At 44.6% G+C, this 18,487-nt stretch overlaps 1 protein-coding gene across 1 annotated transcript in view; it reads left to right on the top strand.

Annotated features, from left to right (window-relative positions):
* The window catches only part of dcc (DCC netrin 1 receptor), a 1,002,879-nt gene that overhangs the window by 229,566 nt on the left and 754,826 nt on the right, over positions 1-18,487 (top strand). The window contains exon 3 of the mRNA XM_072252112.1: positions 699-983. Coding sequence (XP_072108213.1) covers positions 699-983 — 285 coding nt within the window. The remainder of the gene's footprint in view (positions 1-698; positions 984-18,487) is intronic.

Consider the following 18,487-nt stretch of genomic DNA (forward strand, 5'->3'; position numbering starts at 1 on the left):
GAAAACAACCCACATTTGTTCAACCCCTCATCATAGCACATGCCCCATAGTACATTTTAAGTCTTCTCCTCAGTAGAAACAGAATTAGTGTTTTCTGACTTCTGTGTGTCTCATGATCATTTAATTATGGTCACTATTAATTACATTAACTTTTGATTACTGATTCAATGATTGATTTATTGATTAGATTAAATTTCCCCAAGTTCCACTCCTCTCTATCCCTCCCCCTTTTCTTTTCCCTCATTCTGGCACCATGCTCACCCCTTCTGTTCTGCTCCGCCACTCTCATAACCTGTCCATCACTTCCCTCTGCTGCCCCTCATCCTTCCCTTTATCCCATGGTCCACTGTCCTCTCCTATCAGATTCCTTCTTCTTTAGCCCTTTACTTTTTCCACCTATCCCCACCCAGCTCCTTGCTTCACCATCCCCCCCCAACAACCAATATTTCCCCTCACCTGGTTTCATCTATCACCTTCGAGATTGTCCTCCTTCTCCTTCCCATCCCCCCACCTTCTTATTCTGGCTTCTACCCCCTTCCTTTTCAGTCCAGATAAAGGGTCTTGACTCTAAACACTGACTGCTTATTCCTCTCCGTAGATGCTGCCTGACCTGCTGAGATCCTCCAGCATTTTGTGTTTGAATTCTATTCTCCACATTCTCACCATTTCTAACAAACATCTGTCTGATTTATTTTTAGGCCCACTGAGATTTATCTCACAGTCGGAGTCAGTCGTTGCCTATGCAGGGGATGTCGCTGTGCTGAAATGTGAAGTTACTGGTGAGCCAATGCCGTCGGTTCATTGGCAGAGAAACCGCATCGATCTGCAGCTGAACGCAGATGACGTCCGCATGGCCATTCTCCCGTCCGGATCCCTGGTGATTAACAAGCTGCAGGCAAGTGACAGCGGGTCCTACCGCTGCCTTGCAGAAAACCCCGGAAGCTCGAGGACAGGAAACGATGTTGACCTTCAGGTTCTGTCCGGTAAGAGGAAGTTAGATGTTGGCATGTTCTCAGAAATTTATCTGTGGGTACAAATTACGAACTATGTTATGGCCTGACTAACACACCACAGCAAATATTGATGTTCAAGAAGGTTTAATGTCATTTCTAGTACATAAGTGTGAAGCAGAAAGAAATACTTGATACTCTGTATCTGATGCAGCACAAAAAAACACAATAAGATAAAGAACACAATTAATATAAACACATAAGATAGCTTATCTACATAGATAGATTGTATGTCCATAAAGTGACGCTGGGCACAGGAGTGTCTGTACACAAGGTGACGCTGACAGGAAATGATAAACTAGTGGTGGTTGGGCTGTGGAGGGGTGGATTGGTGGGGGAAGGTGTTGATCAGCCTTACTGCTTGGGAAAAGTAACTGTTTTTGAGTCTGGTGGTCCTGGTGTGGATGCTACGTAACCTCCTCCCTGATGGGAGGGGGACAAACAGTCCATGAGCAGGGTCGGTGTGATCCTTCATGATGTTACTGACCCTTTTCCGGCAGCTTTCTGTATATCTGTCCTTGATGGGGGGACGGCCGGTGCCTGTGATGCATTGGGCAGTTTTTGGCTAATACATGTATCTTTAATAACTAATACATGTTTTATAGCCTGGCAGCGATCTTAACATTACCAGGGTAAATACATAAGTGTATTCTAACAATAAAAAATGATATGCGATGGTCACCTAGTTACACATGTAAAAGTAGATGGCGAATAAAGTTGATTGTTGGAGTTATCCTTGAAAGCAGAGACCTACATCCTTTGAAGGTTGTTTAGAACATAGAACATACAGCTCAGCACAGGTCATTTGGCCCATTAGGTTGTGCTGACCTTTCTACCTACTCCAAGATCAATCTAACCCTTCCTTTCAACATGGACACCATGGTAGCATAGCGGTAAGTGCAGCACTCTTAGTGACTGGGGCATTCCGGAGTTCCGAGTTCAATTCCGGTGCTGTTCTGTAAGGAGTCTCGGTGCATCCTCCCCCTGGAATGTGTTTGTTTTGCCTGGTGCTCCAGTTTCCTTCCACAGTTTAAAGGTGTACTGGGTCTCTTGCTGTCCACCCAATCAATTCCTCTTATCATCTTGTTCTCCCCTATCAATATATCTCACCTTCCTTCACTTCAGAGAGAAAACCCCTAGCTTGCCCAACGTTACCAGGCAGCAACCTGGTAAATCTCCTCTGCACCCTCTCTAAAGCTTCCAGATCCTTTCTACAATGAGGTGACGAGAACTGAACACAACACTTCAAGCGTTGGCTAGCCAGGGTTTTACTGAGCAGCAACATTATCTCACAAAGCTGCATTAGAGAGCTTCATCTTTCGTGATAGGTCAGATAGAGACAGGAAGATTGTTTCCACACGTCATTGAGACTAGGACTAGTGAACAGTGCCTGATGTTTCTGGGGAATAGATTTAGAACCGAGATAACGAGGAATTACTTTTCTTGGCGAGTCGTGAATGCGTGGCATTCTCTGCCCAAAGAAGCAATGGAGGCTACCTCCTTATATTTAAGACAGACTTAGAAGGATTTTTGCATTGCAGGGGAACTAAGGGTTCTGAGGAAAAGGCAAGTAGGTGGAGCTGAGTTAACGGCCATGATCTTATCGAACAGTGGAATAGACTTGACAGGCCGAATGGTCAAGCACTGCTCATGTTTCCTATGTTCTCATGTTTGCTTATATTACACAGTAGCATTTGAATACGTCTTAAGCAGAAGTGGGTGAAAGCCTATTTCTCTTCATAAATGAATGATGCAGTTGCACAGGTGGGGTCCCATCTAAGAAAAGAAATGAACGAGGAGTGTCTGTTGGCTGTGGGCCTGTACTCACTGGAGTTTAGAAGAATAAGGTTGGGGGGGGTGGTTCTCATTGAAACTTACTGAATATTGAAAAGCCTAGCTAGAGTGGATGGGGAGAAGATGTTTCCTATAGTGGGGAGCCCAGGACCAGAGGGCACAGCCTCAGAATAGAAGGACATTCATTTAGACAGAGATGAGGAGGAACTTCTTTTGATAGAGTTTAATGAATCTGTAGAATCCATTGCCACAGACGGCTGTGGAAGCCAATTCATTGAGTGCATTTAAGGGTGGAGGTTGATAAGTTCTTGATTAGTTAGAGCGTCAAAGGTTACAGGAAGAAGGCAGGGGAATGGGGTTGAGAGGGATAATGAATCAGACATGATAGAATAGCTTAGCAGACTTGATGGGCCAATTGGCCTAACTCTGCTCCTATGCTTTATGGTCTAATTTCTCAACGTGAATGGTGTCACCAGCCTCACATCTTCATGGCAGTCAGTTGCACAGTAAAGCTCCTTCAAATCAACATCAGAATATTCCTTTGCTCTAACCTTGGAAAAACATCTCCATTCTACCCTAACACAGTTTTTCATTTTCCCAGAGGAGGCATCCTCCTGACCTTTCCAAGAGCCATTTTCAATGATGTGCCACATATGACTGCCTGAAGCCACTTCACTTAAATCTATTACCTCCTGGTAGACAGAGCAAAGCTTCAGTCCAGCTCTGACGTTGGAGACAGGCCCCAGAGATCGTAAAATGTGGCAAAGGTATTTCATTAGGCACTGCATTAATGGCAAAAATTTTGTTTTCATTAATATTGTTTTTGAACAATGCCTTGCATGAATGCATAGATACACAGGAGATTCTGGAAATCCTGAACAATACCCAAAATGCTTCAGGAACCCAGCAGGTCAGGCAGCATTTCTGGAAACAAATAAACAGTTGACATTTTGGGCCAATACCCTTCATCGGGACCAGAAAGGAAGGGGGATGATGACAGAATAAGAAGGTGGGGGGAGGAGGAGGAGGGCAAGCTACAAGATGATAGATAAAGGTGGGGAAGGATGATGAAGGAAGAAGCTGGAAGGTGATAGGTGGGAAAGGTAAAGGGCTGAAGAAGAAGGAATTTGATAGGAAAGGAGAGTGGACCATGGCAGAAAGGGAAGAAGGAGGGACACCAGGGGTCCACGATTGCCAGGTGAGGAGAAGAGGTAAGAGGCAAGAGTGGGGGAGGGGAAAAGTTACTGGAATTTGGAGAAATCAATGTTCATGCCATCAGCTTGGAGGCTACCTAAGCAGAATAAAGATGAAAGGTTAGCTTTATTTGTCTCATGTAAATCAAAAGATCAAGAATACTGTGAAATGCGGGTTTTCTGTCAACAGCCAACACAGTCCGAAGATGTGCTGGAGGTAGCTCACAAGTGTCGGCAAGCTTCTAATGCCAACATAGCATGCCCACAAATTACTAACCCTAACTGTACCTTTTTGGAATGTGGAAGGAGATTGGAGCACCCAGAGGAAACCCACACAGTCACGGGGAGAACGTACAAACTCCTTACAGACAGCAGCGGGAATTTAACCCTACGGGCTGTTGGTGGGATCGGAGTTCAAGGTGTAGTGTTTCAGGTCTTATCATTGACGTGTTTATAGTTCAAGGCCTGGGGTTTGGTCCTCATTCATCTTCCTTGTGAGTTCCAGGATGATTTTGAAGGTTGATCAGAAGTCCATATTGAAGGCCAAAGGTCAACTGGAATCTAGAAGCAAAGGCCCGATGGCTGAAACCCCTAAGTCTATAAATCTTTGCGAATCCACTGTAGAAGTCTAAGGCCCAAAGTCTCTGATTCCTCGGGTTCACTGGAGGTTGGAGACCAGGGTCCAAATATGGCCTCTCCTAGGGTTAGAGGACCGTGTATGTGCATGTGTGAGTGGGTGGATGGGAGGGAAGATGAAGCTTATTTTGCTGTTGTTGGTTTGTTGTTTGGTATGTTTGTTTAGTTATAATTTATTTATTTATTAAAATATAGTGTAGAACAGTTTTAAGGTGCTTGGAAGTAGGTACAGAGGAGATGTCAGGGGTAAGTTTTTTACGCAGAGAGATGTGAGTGCGTGGAATGGGCTGCCGGCGACGGTGGTGGAGGCAGATACAATAGGGTCTTTTAAGAGGCTCCTGGATAGGTACATGGGCTTAGAAAAACAGAGGGCTATGGGTAACCCCAGGTAATTTCTAAAGTAAGTTCATGTTCAGCACAGCATTGTGGGCCGAAGGGCCTGTATTGTTCTGTAGTTTTACTATGTCTTTGTCTATGTCTAACAGGCTTTTCTGGCCCTTCAAGCCATGTTGCCCAGCAACCCTTGATTTAACGCTAGCCTACTCACAGGACAATTTACAATGACCAATTAGCCTACTAGTCGGTATGTCTTTGGACTGTGGGAGGAAACTTGAGCACCCCGAGGAAAGACATGTGGTCACAGGGGGGATGTACAGACTCCTTACAGATGAAATCAGAATTGAACTCTGAACTCTGATTCCCCGAGCTGTAGTAGTGTTGGTGCCATGGCGTCCTGTGCTTTGTGTCATTCTGCCCAACCTTGGGGCATGCTATGTTAGTGCCAGAATGTATGGCCACACTTGCAGGCTGCCTCCAGCACATGCTGAGGTGCATTGGTTGTTAATGCAGATGGTGCATTTCACTGTATGGTTCGGTGTACATGCGATAAATACATCTGAACCGGAATCTGATCGCTGGTGCTGTATGGCATTACGCTAGCCACTACGCCACAGTGACAACCTGGATTCAAGTCGACGGTTCCCACAAAATCTATTTCTAGACTCTTGAGATGTGCCATAACTCACCTTGTGGCAGTCCCAAACATATTTCGCAGCTGTTCCTGAATATCACGTCCTTGTACTGAGCAACAATCTCAGTCCTGACAACATACCTCAGTAGGGACAGGCTCTGAGACAATGACATTGTTTCAATTCCTGCTTCACCGTGATAGCAGAAGCCAGCTGAGGAGGATAAAGAATATCACTCAGCATGCTTGGCTGCATTAAGCATTGATCTGTGCAATGACTTTTTGTCGCCTGCTGTTTGAAATCTCAAAGAATTCCACGTCCTGCTCTTCACAACCCTGCAAAGTAGTTTTCAGCTTTCTGGAGGTACACTCAGTGGCCACTTTATTAGGTACACCTGTGCACCTGCTCGTTAATGCAAATATCTAATCAGCCAATCATGTGGCAGCAACTTAATGCATAAAAGCATGCAGACATGGTCAAGAGGTTCAGTTGTAGTTCAAATTAAACATCAGAATAGGAAAGAAATGTGATCTAAGTGACTTTGACTGTGGAATGATTGTTGGTGCCTGACGGAGTGGTTTGAGTACCTCAGAAACTGCTCATCTTCTGGTATCTTCACGCACAACTGTTTCTAGGGACTACAGAGAATGGTGCGAGAAACAAAAATAAAAAGCATCCAGTGTGCGGGAGTTCTGTGAGTGAAAATGGGAGAGGTCAGATGAGAATGGCCAGACTGATTCAAGCTGAAAAGAAGGTGACAGTAACTCAAATAACCACTCATTAAAACAGCGGAGCATCTCTGAAAACACAACACGTTGAACCTTGAAGTGGATGGGCTACAGCAGCAGAAGATCACAAACATACACTTAGTGGGCACTTTATTAGGTACAGGAGGTACTGAATAAAGCGGCCACTAAGTATATGTTGTATTAACACTGCACTCTATGCATTATGAAACACAATATTTTGTTGAATACATGCCTTTTATGAATAAGTCCACATCCTAAAATTGACAGTTGTCAGTTTTAAAGTGGATATGCATTAAGTGGCTTTCAAAGCAATTTTAGGATCACACATCTTATCTCTTTGAAAGGCAGTTTCTTGTATTTTGAATGTTAGTGGGACTGAATGCATTTTTTTTAAGTGTCATAAATTAAACATTTGTCACTCTCATTAAATAAAATATTTATCAAGGAGCTTAACAACTGCATTTCTTCATGCATTGTACAATCACAGCAGCAATGACTGGGTTCAAAGTTCGAAGTAAATTTCTGATCAAGGTCCATATATGACACCATATATAGAATTCTGCAGTCCGTGACAAATTCACCACCTTCTGGCAAAAGGAATATTTCCTCTTTTCTGTTCTAAACGGACATCCCTCAATACTGAGGCTGTGTGCTCTGATCCTAGACTCCTCCACTAAAGGGAACTCCACATCCACTCCATCCAGACTTTGCTGTGTTAGAGATCCCTCCACCTCATTCTTCTCAATTCCAGCGAGTGCAGGCCCAAAGCCATCAAACTCTCCTCATATGTTAATCCTTCCATTCCTGGAGAAGTTATCTCTGACATCCCCCCCCCCCGCCAATATTTTCCTCCAATCACCTTAAAACGTTGTTTTCTGCTTACCTCCATCCTGAGAGGTAGCACCCCCCGCCTTCAATGCCAGACAGTGATGCAGCCAGTTAGAATGCTCTCCATGGTACATCTGTAGAAATTTGTGTGTTTTTGATGACATACTAACTCTCCTCAAACTCCTAATGAAATATAGCTGCTATCATGCCTTCTTTGTAGCCCCATCGATATGTTGGGTCCAGGTTAGATCCTCTGAGATATTGACACCCAGGAACTTGAAATTGCCCACTCTTTTCAGTTTTGCTCCTTCGATGAGGACTGGTGTGTGTTCTCTCCTCTTCCCCTCTCTGATGTCCACAATCAGCTCTTTGGTCTTACTGATGTTGTTTGCAAGTTGTTGCTGCGATAACACTCAACTAGCTGATACATCTCACTCCTGTACGCCCTCTCGTCACCATCTGAAATTCTACCAACAATGGTTGTATCATCAGCAAATTTATAGATGGTATTTGTGCTGTCCCCAGCCGTACAATTATGGGTGTAGAGAGAGCAGATCAAAATTGAGGGAAGAAGTACAGAGATTAAGAGAGGAAGTTTGTGGCCTTGACAGCTGTAGCAATGTCCACCAGTTAGGTACAGTTAAATTCTCAGGAAAACAGCAGTTAAAGTAAGTTTACGAGGGATGATTGTAAAGTTTGTGGCCTATGGTAAAAGGAGTCAATTTTTAAAAACGTAGCACATTTATTTTGCAACATAGTCCCCTCCTACACTTACACGCTTTGTTCAGCGGTCATGGAGCATATGGATCTTGGACCTCCAGGAAGTGTCCACAGCAGGGGTGATTGATAAGTTTGTGGCCTAAGGTAGAAAGAGATGAATTATTAACTTCAAACTTTCTGCATAATCACTCAGAGTTGAACTGCACGTGCATGTAACGAGAGCTGTATAACTCATCTCCTTCTACCGTAGGCCACGGACTTATCAATCACCCGCTGTGGACTACTTTCTGAAGGTCCAAGATGTCGACTTCTACAAAGAAGGGATCCGTATGCTCCACGACTGCTGGACTAAGTGTGTAAATGTAGGAGGGGACTATGTTGAAAAATAAATGTGTTAGGTTTTCTAATATTGACTCCTTCTACCTTAGGACACGAACTTATCAATCACTCCTTGTATTATCAAAGTATGTACAGTACTGTGCAAACGCCTCAGCCACATATATACATCTAGGGTGCCTAAGACTTCAAGATAATACTGTAGTAATTTTATGTATTGCACCCTACAGATGCTTTTGCAAAAAAACACAAATCTCATGACATATGTGAGTGATGATAAACCTGATTCTGATATGTGTCTCTATTGTGGACTGAGAGTGGGAAGGGGGCAGGAAGAGGGGAATCATGGTTGGGAAAAGGGGAAGGGAGAGGTGAGGGAGTGGGAAGCACCAGAGAGACATTCTGTAATGGTGAGTAAACCAGTTGTTTGAGATCAAATGATTTTGCCTGGTGTCTCAGGGCTGGGTGTGTCTACACCCGTGCCACCCTCACCCCGGTGCTCTTTTTCCTGCCACCTGTCCCACAACCCTCCCGCAGTGCTCCACCCTCACCATTCCCAATATCCATTGCTCCCGCCAGATTTAGAAACCCACTCTCTGCTCCACGTTGACAAGTACAGTACTGTGCAAAAGTCTTAGGCACCTGAGCTATATATACAGTATATGTAACCAAGACTTTTGCACAGTATCACACACTACACTAAGATTCAATTTCTTGTGGGTATATGCAGGAAATTAAAGAAATACAATAGAATTTATGAACAATTATGCATAAACAAAGATTAAACAACCAAAGTGCAAAAGAATACGTGTTTACTTTTCTTATAGTTAAGTGACTGCAGGAGACAGGAGATGGAAATGCAGAGCAATGGAAAGAGAAAGTAGTTGAAAGCTGGAGGACACCAGGAATTGCTAACTTAGGAAATATTATTTGTGCTTCAGTGATGGGCAGAATGGCAGTTTAGTGGTTAGTTCAACACTTAAGTGCCAGCAAACCAGGCTCTATTCTTGATGCTGTCTGCAAAAAGTTTGTACTTTCTCCCTGTGACCATGTGGGTTTCCTCTGGGTGTTCCAGTTTCCTCCAACATTCCAAAGTCATACAGACTCAGGTTAATAAGTTGTGGGCATGCTATGCTGCTGCTGAAAGCGTGATGAAAACTTGCCGGCTATCCCTAGCACTATCCTCGCAGGTCTGATTTGACACAGGTGGCACATTTTATTTGTTTCGATGTACATGCGATAGGAGTTTTTGTGTTCTACCTATGAGCACATGGGTTTCCTCCAGGAACTCTGGTTTTCTCCCACATTTCAAAGATGTCCGGGCTAGGGTCAGTAAGTTATGGGCATGCCATGTTGGTGCCAGAAGCACGGTGACACTTGTGGGCAGCTCCCAGCACAACCTCGGACTGTGATGGTCTGTCATTGACACAAAAAGATGCATTTCACTGTACGTTTCAATGTACATGTGAGAAAATCAAGATAATCTTAAAATCTTGAAATGGATGTCTATCTTAAGGAAGGAGGAACTGGATGGAGAATTGTTTGGGCCAACACAATAAATAATCAGCTCGAGTCCAGAGAGAGGGCTTAAATTACAGAGTGGCCATGATGAGCTACGTGCTCTTTCTCTTCCTAAATTTCTATGCTGTTCTGGCACTCAGGCATCACCAGCAGTTTAAGAATATTCCTTTTCGATTTTTAAGCATGAAATATCAAGAGACCAGAGCTGTGTTATTTTGAAGCACTCGGCAAAGTGGATCAATAGGACTATTGACCATTTTGACAATCTTGGCAGCTGGTTGTAAATTCCTAGCTAGCTGACTATTTAATGCCAATGAGCCTTTACTCTGCTAATACACTAATGCAATTAAACCTGAAGATTAAAGGTCACTCAGTGCCTCGAGTCTTGACACTCTCCCTTCTTCACTTATTAGCATCTTCAATTTTACTTCTAGTTAGCATAATACAGGGACTTGGCCTCGGAGAGCGCTGTTAGCAAAATTGCTGTTATTTTAGCCTCACTTTAGCAATGGGTTTCTCTACCTTCATCTTATACAACCAGAAGAATTATTTATATTATTAAATACTATATTACTAAAAATATAAATATATAAATAAAATAGATATATGTAAAACATAGAGTTTGTACATATTAAACATAATAATATATTTATAAAATAATATTTGTATATTATAAGATATATTATTATAGTATTTTATTTATCTCCCCAAAGTGGATACTGCCTGGATTATAGAGCATGTCTTATGAAGATAGGTTGTATGAGATAGAGCTCTTCTCTTTGGAGTGAAGGAGGACTGGAGGTGACTGGATAGAAGTGTACAAGAAGCACAGGTTGAGTGGAGAGTCAGATACTTTTTCCAAGACATGAAGGACAAATACAAACAGGCATAACTTTAAGGTGTTTGGAGGAAAGTAGAGGGGGATGTCAGTGGTGGGTGAGTGGAACTTGTTGCCAGGGGTGGTGGTAGAGGCAGATACATCAGAGACATTTAAGAGACTCTTAGATAGGCACATGGATAATAGGAAAATGGAAGGCTATGTCAGAGGCAAGGGTTAGATTTAAGGTAGCTTAAAATGTCAGCACAACATTGTGGTCTGTTCTGTGCTCTTAACATACAGTATAAGCGTTATTATAAGGAACCTTTCAATCCCGAGATTGTTGATTCATGCTGAGTACTTTATTGTCACCAAACAATTGATATTAGAATGTACAATCATCACAGCAATATTTGATTCTGCACTTCCTGCTCCCTGGATTACAAATTGATAATAAATATTAAAAATTAAATTATAAGTCATAAATAGAAAATAGAAAAATCGAAAGTAAGGTAGTGCAAAAAAACCGAGATGCAGGTCCGGATATTTGGAGGGTACGGCCCAGATCCGGGTCGGGATCCGTTCAGCAGCCTTATTACAGTTGGAAAGAAGCTGTTCCCAAATCTGGCCGTACGACTCTTCAAGCTCCTGAGCCTTCTCCCAGAGGGAAGAGGGACGAAAAGTGTGTTGGCTGGGTGGGTCGCGTCCTTGATTATCCTGACAGCACTGCTCCGACAGCGTGCGGTGTAAAGTGAGTCCACGGACGGAAGATTGGTTTGTGTGATGTGCTGCACTGTGTTCACGATCTCCTGCAGCTTCTTCTGGTCTTGGACAGGACAACTTCCATACCAGGTTGTGATGCACCCTAGAAAAATGCTTTCTACAGTGCATCTATAAAAAATAGTGAGGGTTTTAGGGGACAGGCCAAATTTCTTTAGTTTTCTCAGGAAGTAAAGGGGCTGGTGGGCCTTCTTGGCAGTGGACTCTGCTTGGTTGGACCAAGTCAGGTCATTTGTGATATTGATCCCGAGGAACTTAGAGCTTTTGACCTGTTCCACTTACGCACCACTGATGTAAATTGGGTTGTGCGGTCCGCTACTCCTTCTGAAGTCAACAACCAATTCCCTCATCTTGCTGACGTTGAGGGATAGGTTATTGTCTTCGTACCATGCCAACAAGTTCTTAATTTCCTCTCTGTACTCAAACTCATCATTACCCGAGATACGGCCTACAATTGTTGTGTCATCAGCAAACTTATATATTGAGTTTGATAGAAACTTGGCTATACAATCATGGGTGTACAGTGAGTACAGCAGGGGGCTGAGTACACAGCCTTGTGGGGCACCGGTGCTCAGAGTGATTGTAGAGGAGAGCTTGTCCCCTATTTTTACAGCCTGGGTCCTGTCTGTGAGGAGGTTGAAGATCCAGCTGCTGACCTGAGTGCTAAGGCCCAGGTTCCGGAGCTTAGGAATCACTTTATTTGGAATGATGGTATTAAAGACAGAGCTGTAGTCAAATAAAAGGAGCCTTACATATGCGTCTTTATTCTCCAGGTGTTCTAAGGAGGAATGTAGGGCCAGAGGGATGGCATCTGCCGTTGACCTGTTGCTCCGGTAGGCGAATTGCAAAGTGTCGAGGTTGACCGGTAGGCTGTGTGTGCCATAAACAATCTCTCGAAGCACTTCATAGCAATTGATGTCAGAGCCACAGGTCAATAGACATTCAGGCATGCCACCTTGCTCTTCTTCAGCACTGGGATTATCGTTGCCTTCTTAAAACACGAGGGGATCTTAGACTGAAGCAAGGAGCAGTTGAAGATGTCAGCAAGCACTCCAGCTATCTTGCTTGCACAAGCCTGGAGAACCCGTCCTGGGACGCCATCTGGGCCCGTCGCCTTCCTTGGATTTATCTTCAGGAAGGCCCTTCTAACATCATCCTCGGTGATGATGAATCTCGATGCCACCAGGTCCGGTTCATCTGGAGGGAGCTGGACACTCCTCTTCTGTTCGAATCTTGTGAAGAAAACGTTAAGTTCGTCAGGCAGAGAAATGCCACAGTTATTGATATTCCCAGCCTTTTCTTTGCGCCCAGTAATCTCATTTAGACCCTGCCATAGTCTACTGACATCCCTCTGGTTAGCCTGGGCTTCCAACTTGGTTCGATATTGCCTCTTGTCGCCCATAATGGCTTTCCAGAGTTCACGTCTGGATTCCGTGTAGCGACTGGTATCCCCGGACCTAAAAACCGCAGCTCTAGCCTTCAAAGGGGACTTGACCTCATAATTCATCCAAGGTTTCCGGTTAGGGAATACCCGGATCATCCTGCGAGACACAGGATGCATTTCCAACTAAAGTCCGTGACAGCTGAGGCATACTGATCGAGGTTAGCTGCCGAGTCCTTGAAAACTAACCAGTCCACCGATTCAAAGCAGTCACGGAGGACCTCATCCATTTCCTCCATCCGATGCGACACTACTTTCAACACCGTGATTTCCCGCTTCAGTTTCTGTTTGTAAGCCGGGAGGAGGAGTACGGCCTGATGGTCCGATTTTCCGAAGTGAGGTCGTGGGATGGAATGGTAGGCATCCTTGACTGCTGTGTAGCAGTGGTCAAGTATATTCAGGCCTCTAGTGGGGGAGCAGACATGTGGTATAACTTTGGCAACGCCTTTCTGAGGTTGCAACACACATCAAAGTTGCTGGTGAACGCAGCAGGCCAGGCAGCATCTCTAGGAAGAGGTACAGTCGACGTTTCAGGCCGAGACCCTTCGTCAGGACTAGTCTTCCTAGAGCTGCTGCCTGGCCTGCTGCGTTCACCAGCAAATTTGATGTGTGTTGCTTGAATTTCCAGCATCTGCAGAATTCCTGTTGTTTGCCTTTCTGAGGTTGACCTGGTTAAAGTCCCTGGCTGTGATGAGCAAAGCCTCTGGATACCTGGTCTCAAGTTCACTGATGTTGGCATACAGTATGTTCAGAGCACACTCCACGTCAGCCTGGGGGGGAATGTAGACCGCTGTCAGTATGACCGAGGTGAATTCCCGTGGCAGATAGTAGAGACGACACTTCACGGACAGGTGTTCCAGGTCCAGGCTGCAGAAGCTTGTCAGTGCCACTGTGTCCGAGCACCACGCAGTGTTGATCAGTAGGCAAACACCACCTCCCTTCGTCTTGCCTGAAGACGCCGTGCGGTCCGTCCGATGGATCGAAAGTCCCTCCGGTCGGATGGCATAATCATGGATGGCAGGGGAGAGCCAGGTCTCGGTGAAACAGAATACACAGCAGTTCTGCATCTCCCTGCAATAGGTGAGTCTCCCTTTAAGATCATCCACCTTGTTCTCTATGGCTTGCACATTAGCTAGTAGGATGGTGGATATAGGGACCCTGAAGCCCCTCAGCTTCAATCTGACCAGCAGCCCAGCTCTTTCCCCACGCTTCCTCAGTAAATAGTACATCTTTCCAGGTTTCCATCGATGCAGTGTGTTGTCAGCTCTGAGGTTGGTGGACGCATCCCGTGGGGATCGATCGGTGGGTCGCGTTGTCGGGCGCTCCGGGTCAGGCCGAGTGACGGGGGAGGCTCTGCTGCCACTTCCAGCTGCTGGGGGCCCGGGCTGTCGATTGGGTCGGGCTCTGAAGCTGACACTTAATCCCGGATGGCCGGGCTCCTGGCTGAAACAAGTCCGTAAACTGAGTCACGGTTGTGGAGGCCTCCGCTCCAGCCAAGCCTTGGGCTCGATTTCCAATGTCGGTGATGGAGGCCTCACTTCCAGCAGCTGTGGATGTCCACCAATGGGGATTTACGGTGGTTGCTCCGGAAAAGCATCTGGGGCACCTTGAGGTCTCCGCCGTCACGTTTGTGTGGTCGTCTGCTCCGGAGAGGTGCTGGTCAGAATGGGCCGTGTCTCCAAGCGCTCCGGCATGGTAGCAGACCGCGAGTCTCTGGTAACATGGTGGGCTTCGCTGGTCGGGTCCAGGTGCGGTCCGGAGTTCAGTTCTGGCGCGGTGGTCTCCAGCTGGGTCAGTAGCTTTGCCAGGGTGTTGTTGATCTTGCTAGATGTCGCAGATTGCAGGTTTAGAAGGGTTTCTCGAGTATAGGATAGTGTAGAGAGCAGTTTGCTCGGGAGAGCACGCGCAGAGTCGCCAGTTACTGGCGCCATCTTGGAATCATGAAACCAGTATCTGAGATCACAACAGAGCACCGTATCTTTAAATGAGTGATTGGTAGCCAAGCCTAGATCAACTGGAAGGAAAATAAAGAAAAAATCAAACTTAAGCCGCACACCGATTCTTGGAAGGCAGGGAAAACCATATAAAGTATGGATGGAGAAGGGTTGTCCTATTTTGCTGAGTGCTGACTGGCTCAACTGATGAGCCATTGGCTCCATTGGATTCAGGAAAAACTGGTGAACTTCCTGAGCTTTTCTGCTGGACATTGAGGAGAAAGGATGCTCCCCAGTATTGCATGTGATATCCCATCATCACCCTGGTGCAATCATTCTGGACATTATATTTTGTTTTACATATCATGTGTAATATACTATATGTATTGAGGGTTCGCCATTGTACAAAGGAATATTGTTTCATTGGTTGTGCGGTCAGATAACAATAAATTTCAACTTGAACTCAATTCCCATTGTGACATGTCGGCTCATGGCTTCCGCTACTGTCATGATGATGCCACACTCCACCTGGGTAGCCTCCAAGCTGACGGCATGAACATTTGTTTCTGGTAATTTCATCCCTCCCCTTTCTCCCTTCTTTCATTCCCATTCTGGTTCCCACTCACCCCTTGTATTCTCCTCACCTTCCCATCGCCTCCCCTCCTCCATAGTCCACTCTTCTCTCCTATCAGATTCCTCCTTCTCCAGCACTCTATCTCTTCCACCTATCACCTCCCAGCATCTCACTTCAATCCCTTTTCTCCCACCCACCCACCTTCCCCCTCACCAATCACTTGTTATTTTGTACCTCTTCCCCTCCCCCCACCTTCTTCGACTTGCTAATTGGCCCCTTCCTTCCCAGTCCTAATGAAGCACCTCGGCCCAAAGCATCAACTGTTTATTCCCCTTGACATATCATCATACTGCTAAACACAAGAAATTCAGAGCAAATCCAGAGCCTCACACACAAGATGCTGGAGGAACTCAGCAGCTCAGGCGGTTTCCATAGAGAGGAATTAACAGTCAACATTTTGGGCTGCGACCTTTTATCAGGAAGGGTCACCACTGGTTTCAATGAGTTCCCCCTTCATTCTTCTAACCTCCAGCGAATATAGGCCCAGAGCTATCAAACGCTTCTTACATGTTAACCCTTTAATTCCCAGAATCTTTCTCATGAACCTCCTCTGAACCCTCTTTAATGCTCATACACACTTTCTTAGATAAGAGACTCAAAACAGCTCACAGTACTCAAAGTGCCGTCTGACCAATGGCAATGAACAGTCAGTGCTAATCCAACTCTTTGCTGCAAAAACAACAACATGCTTTTCACCTGAGGGGTCTGTAAGTTTATTTTTAGACACATTACTTTAGGTAAAGAAACCTAAGCTTCGCTCTCTGAAGCTAATTTAGTTTATATATGTCCCAAATGCTCCAGCTGACGGATTGTAAGTGTCGCTACATGTTGGGATAATGTGACATCTCCCAAAGTGGGTGAGGCAATCTGGCATGATACGTCGCTAGCTATAATGGGTCACTGGCCAGCTCTGATATTAAAGGCAGCCTTTCATTTATTAAAATGCCATTCAGAATACATAACTGGGATTACAAATTGAAAGATTTGCAATGCATTGGGACTGCTGCCTCTGAAGAATCATTTAACAAGCAGCTGCTGGTAGTGATTGAGCAAATGTATGTACTTTCTTAAAGGGTTAGCCAGAATGAAGTGATCTGTATTTGGAGTGTGACTCAGACTAGTTCAGTACCTAAGTGTCATTGCAAAGAAGACACAGCAGCACCTCTAATTCCTTGAAAGTTTGTGTAGGTTTGGCATGCCATCAAAAACTTTGACAAACTTCTATAGATACACAGTGGAGAGTCTCCTAAGTTGCATCCCCTTCCTGGTGAAAGGTCACAGCCCAAAATGTCGACTATTAATTCTTCTCTGTAGAAGCTGCCTGACCTGCTGAGTTCCTCTAGCATTTTGTGTGTGATGCTCTGGATTTGCTCAGAATTTCTTGTGTTTATCAGCCTGGTATGGAAACATCACTGCCCGAGATTGGAAAAGGCTGCAGAAAGTGGTGGACACAGCCCAGTCCATCACAGACAAAGCCCTCCCCACCATGAATACATCCACATGGAGCACCACCACAAGGAAGTGGCATTGCAACATCGAGGACCCCCACCATCCAGGCCATGCTCCCTTCTCACTTCCACCATTGGCCATAATGTGCAGAAGCCTTAGGTCACACACCACCAAGTTCAGGAACAGTTACGCTACAGCCAATAGTCTCCTGAAACAGCATGGATAACTTTAATCTCCACACTCTGATTCTACAACCTGCAGACTCACTTTCAAGGACTTGACAGCTCATGTTCTCAGTACTAATTGTTATTTGTCATCTTTTACACATTGGTTGTTTGTTAGTCATCGAGTCATAGAAGAGTACAGCACTTGGTATAGTCTTTGGTTATGTATAGTTGCTGTCCAAAGGAAACCTGGCTTTATCACACACTGCACCCTGTAGATAAACTCGAGGTTCTGCAGATGCTGGAAATCCAGAGTAACATCCACAAAATGCAGGAGGAACTCAGCAAGTCAGGCAGCATCTGTGGAAATAAATAAACATCAGCCTTTCGGGCCAAGACCCTTCATCAGAACTTCATCAGGCTGAGGTGCTGATGAAGTGTCTGGGACGTAAACATTAGCTCTTTATTCCTCTCCATGTGTTTATGTACAGGGTGTAAATGTTCTCCCCTGTTTATATTTTGTTTGTGTTGCTTTGCAGTTAAATCTCATGGCTTGGAAAATTCTGGTTTGGGCTTTGTGCGGGGGAGATCAGACATCCGACTACTGGAAAGGAATCATATTGATGAGTATGATTTGTAGGCATGAGATAGGTAACCTTGGTTACTGAAAACAGGTCGGAGGCTTTAGATATGGGACGACAACTGCTGATCTGGTTTCATGATGCTTCAATCACTGTCTGTTGGTGCCAGTTTGTCCTAAGTGTGTCCAACACCTTTTGGAAATAGGTAGAACTTTCGTATCGTAGTCGAAGTAAGTCTACTTAGCTTTACTAAAAATGTTCCCATGATAGGATCTTGCTGTGCGCTCACAAAACTAAACCATTAACGATTTCACAGCTATATGTATCTGCCTGCACTGAGTACCCAAACACACCTGGTTTTCTAGGTCTCCAGGGTAAATTGTTTTATTTTGTTTTCTTTTATCTATCTACCTAACTGTTTGTTTGTTTGTTTATTTATTTATTTATTTATTTATTATTTCATTCCTTTTGTATTTGCATAGTATGTTGTCTTTTGCACACTTGTTAAAACACTTAGATTGGTGTGGTTTTAAATTATTCTATTATGGTTATTATTCTATTCTTGGTTTATTGAGTATGCCCGCAAGGAAATGAAGTTGGGGCTGTATATGATGACATACATACTTTGATAATAAGTTTACTTTGAACTTTAAATTAAATGACCCATTATTCTGAACACATTTAGCTACCACTGATGGACAATGCCTGATTCAAAGGGTTTCAACCATTTCAAAGACTGTGAAGCACTTCCAATAGAATTGTCCTCAATCATCCTTGTATTGAAGACAATTCTTACAAGTGTCAACTTCCCAGTGTATAAAATTAGGTTGGAACAGCTGCTGGTTCGAGGAATATTTTTGGTTTGGATTTTGCATGCCAATGCCAGTACTTCTGAATAGAATGGCCAGGAGACAATAGCCAGTGAGGTGTCA

Source organism: Mobula birostris, chromosome 3 (assembly GCF_030028105.1).
Source record: "Mobula birostris isolate sMobBir1 chromosome 3, sMobBir1.hap1, whole genome shotgun sequence".
Lineage (NCBI taxonomy): Eukaryota > Metazoa > Chordata > Chondrichthyes > Myliobatiformes > Myliobatidae > Mobula > Mobula birostris.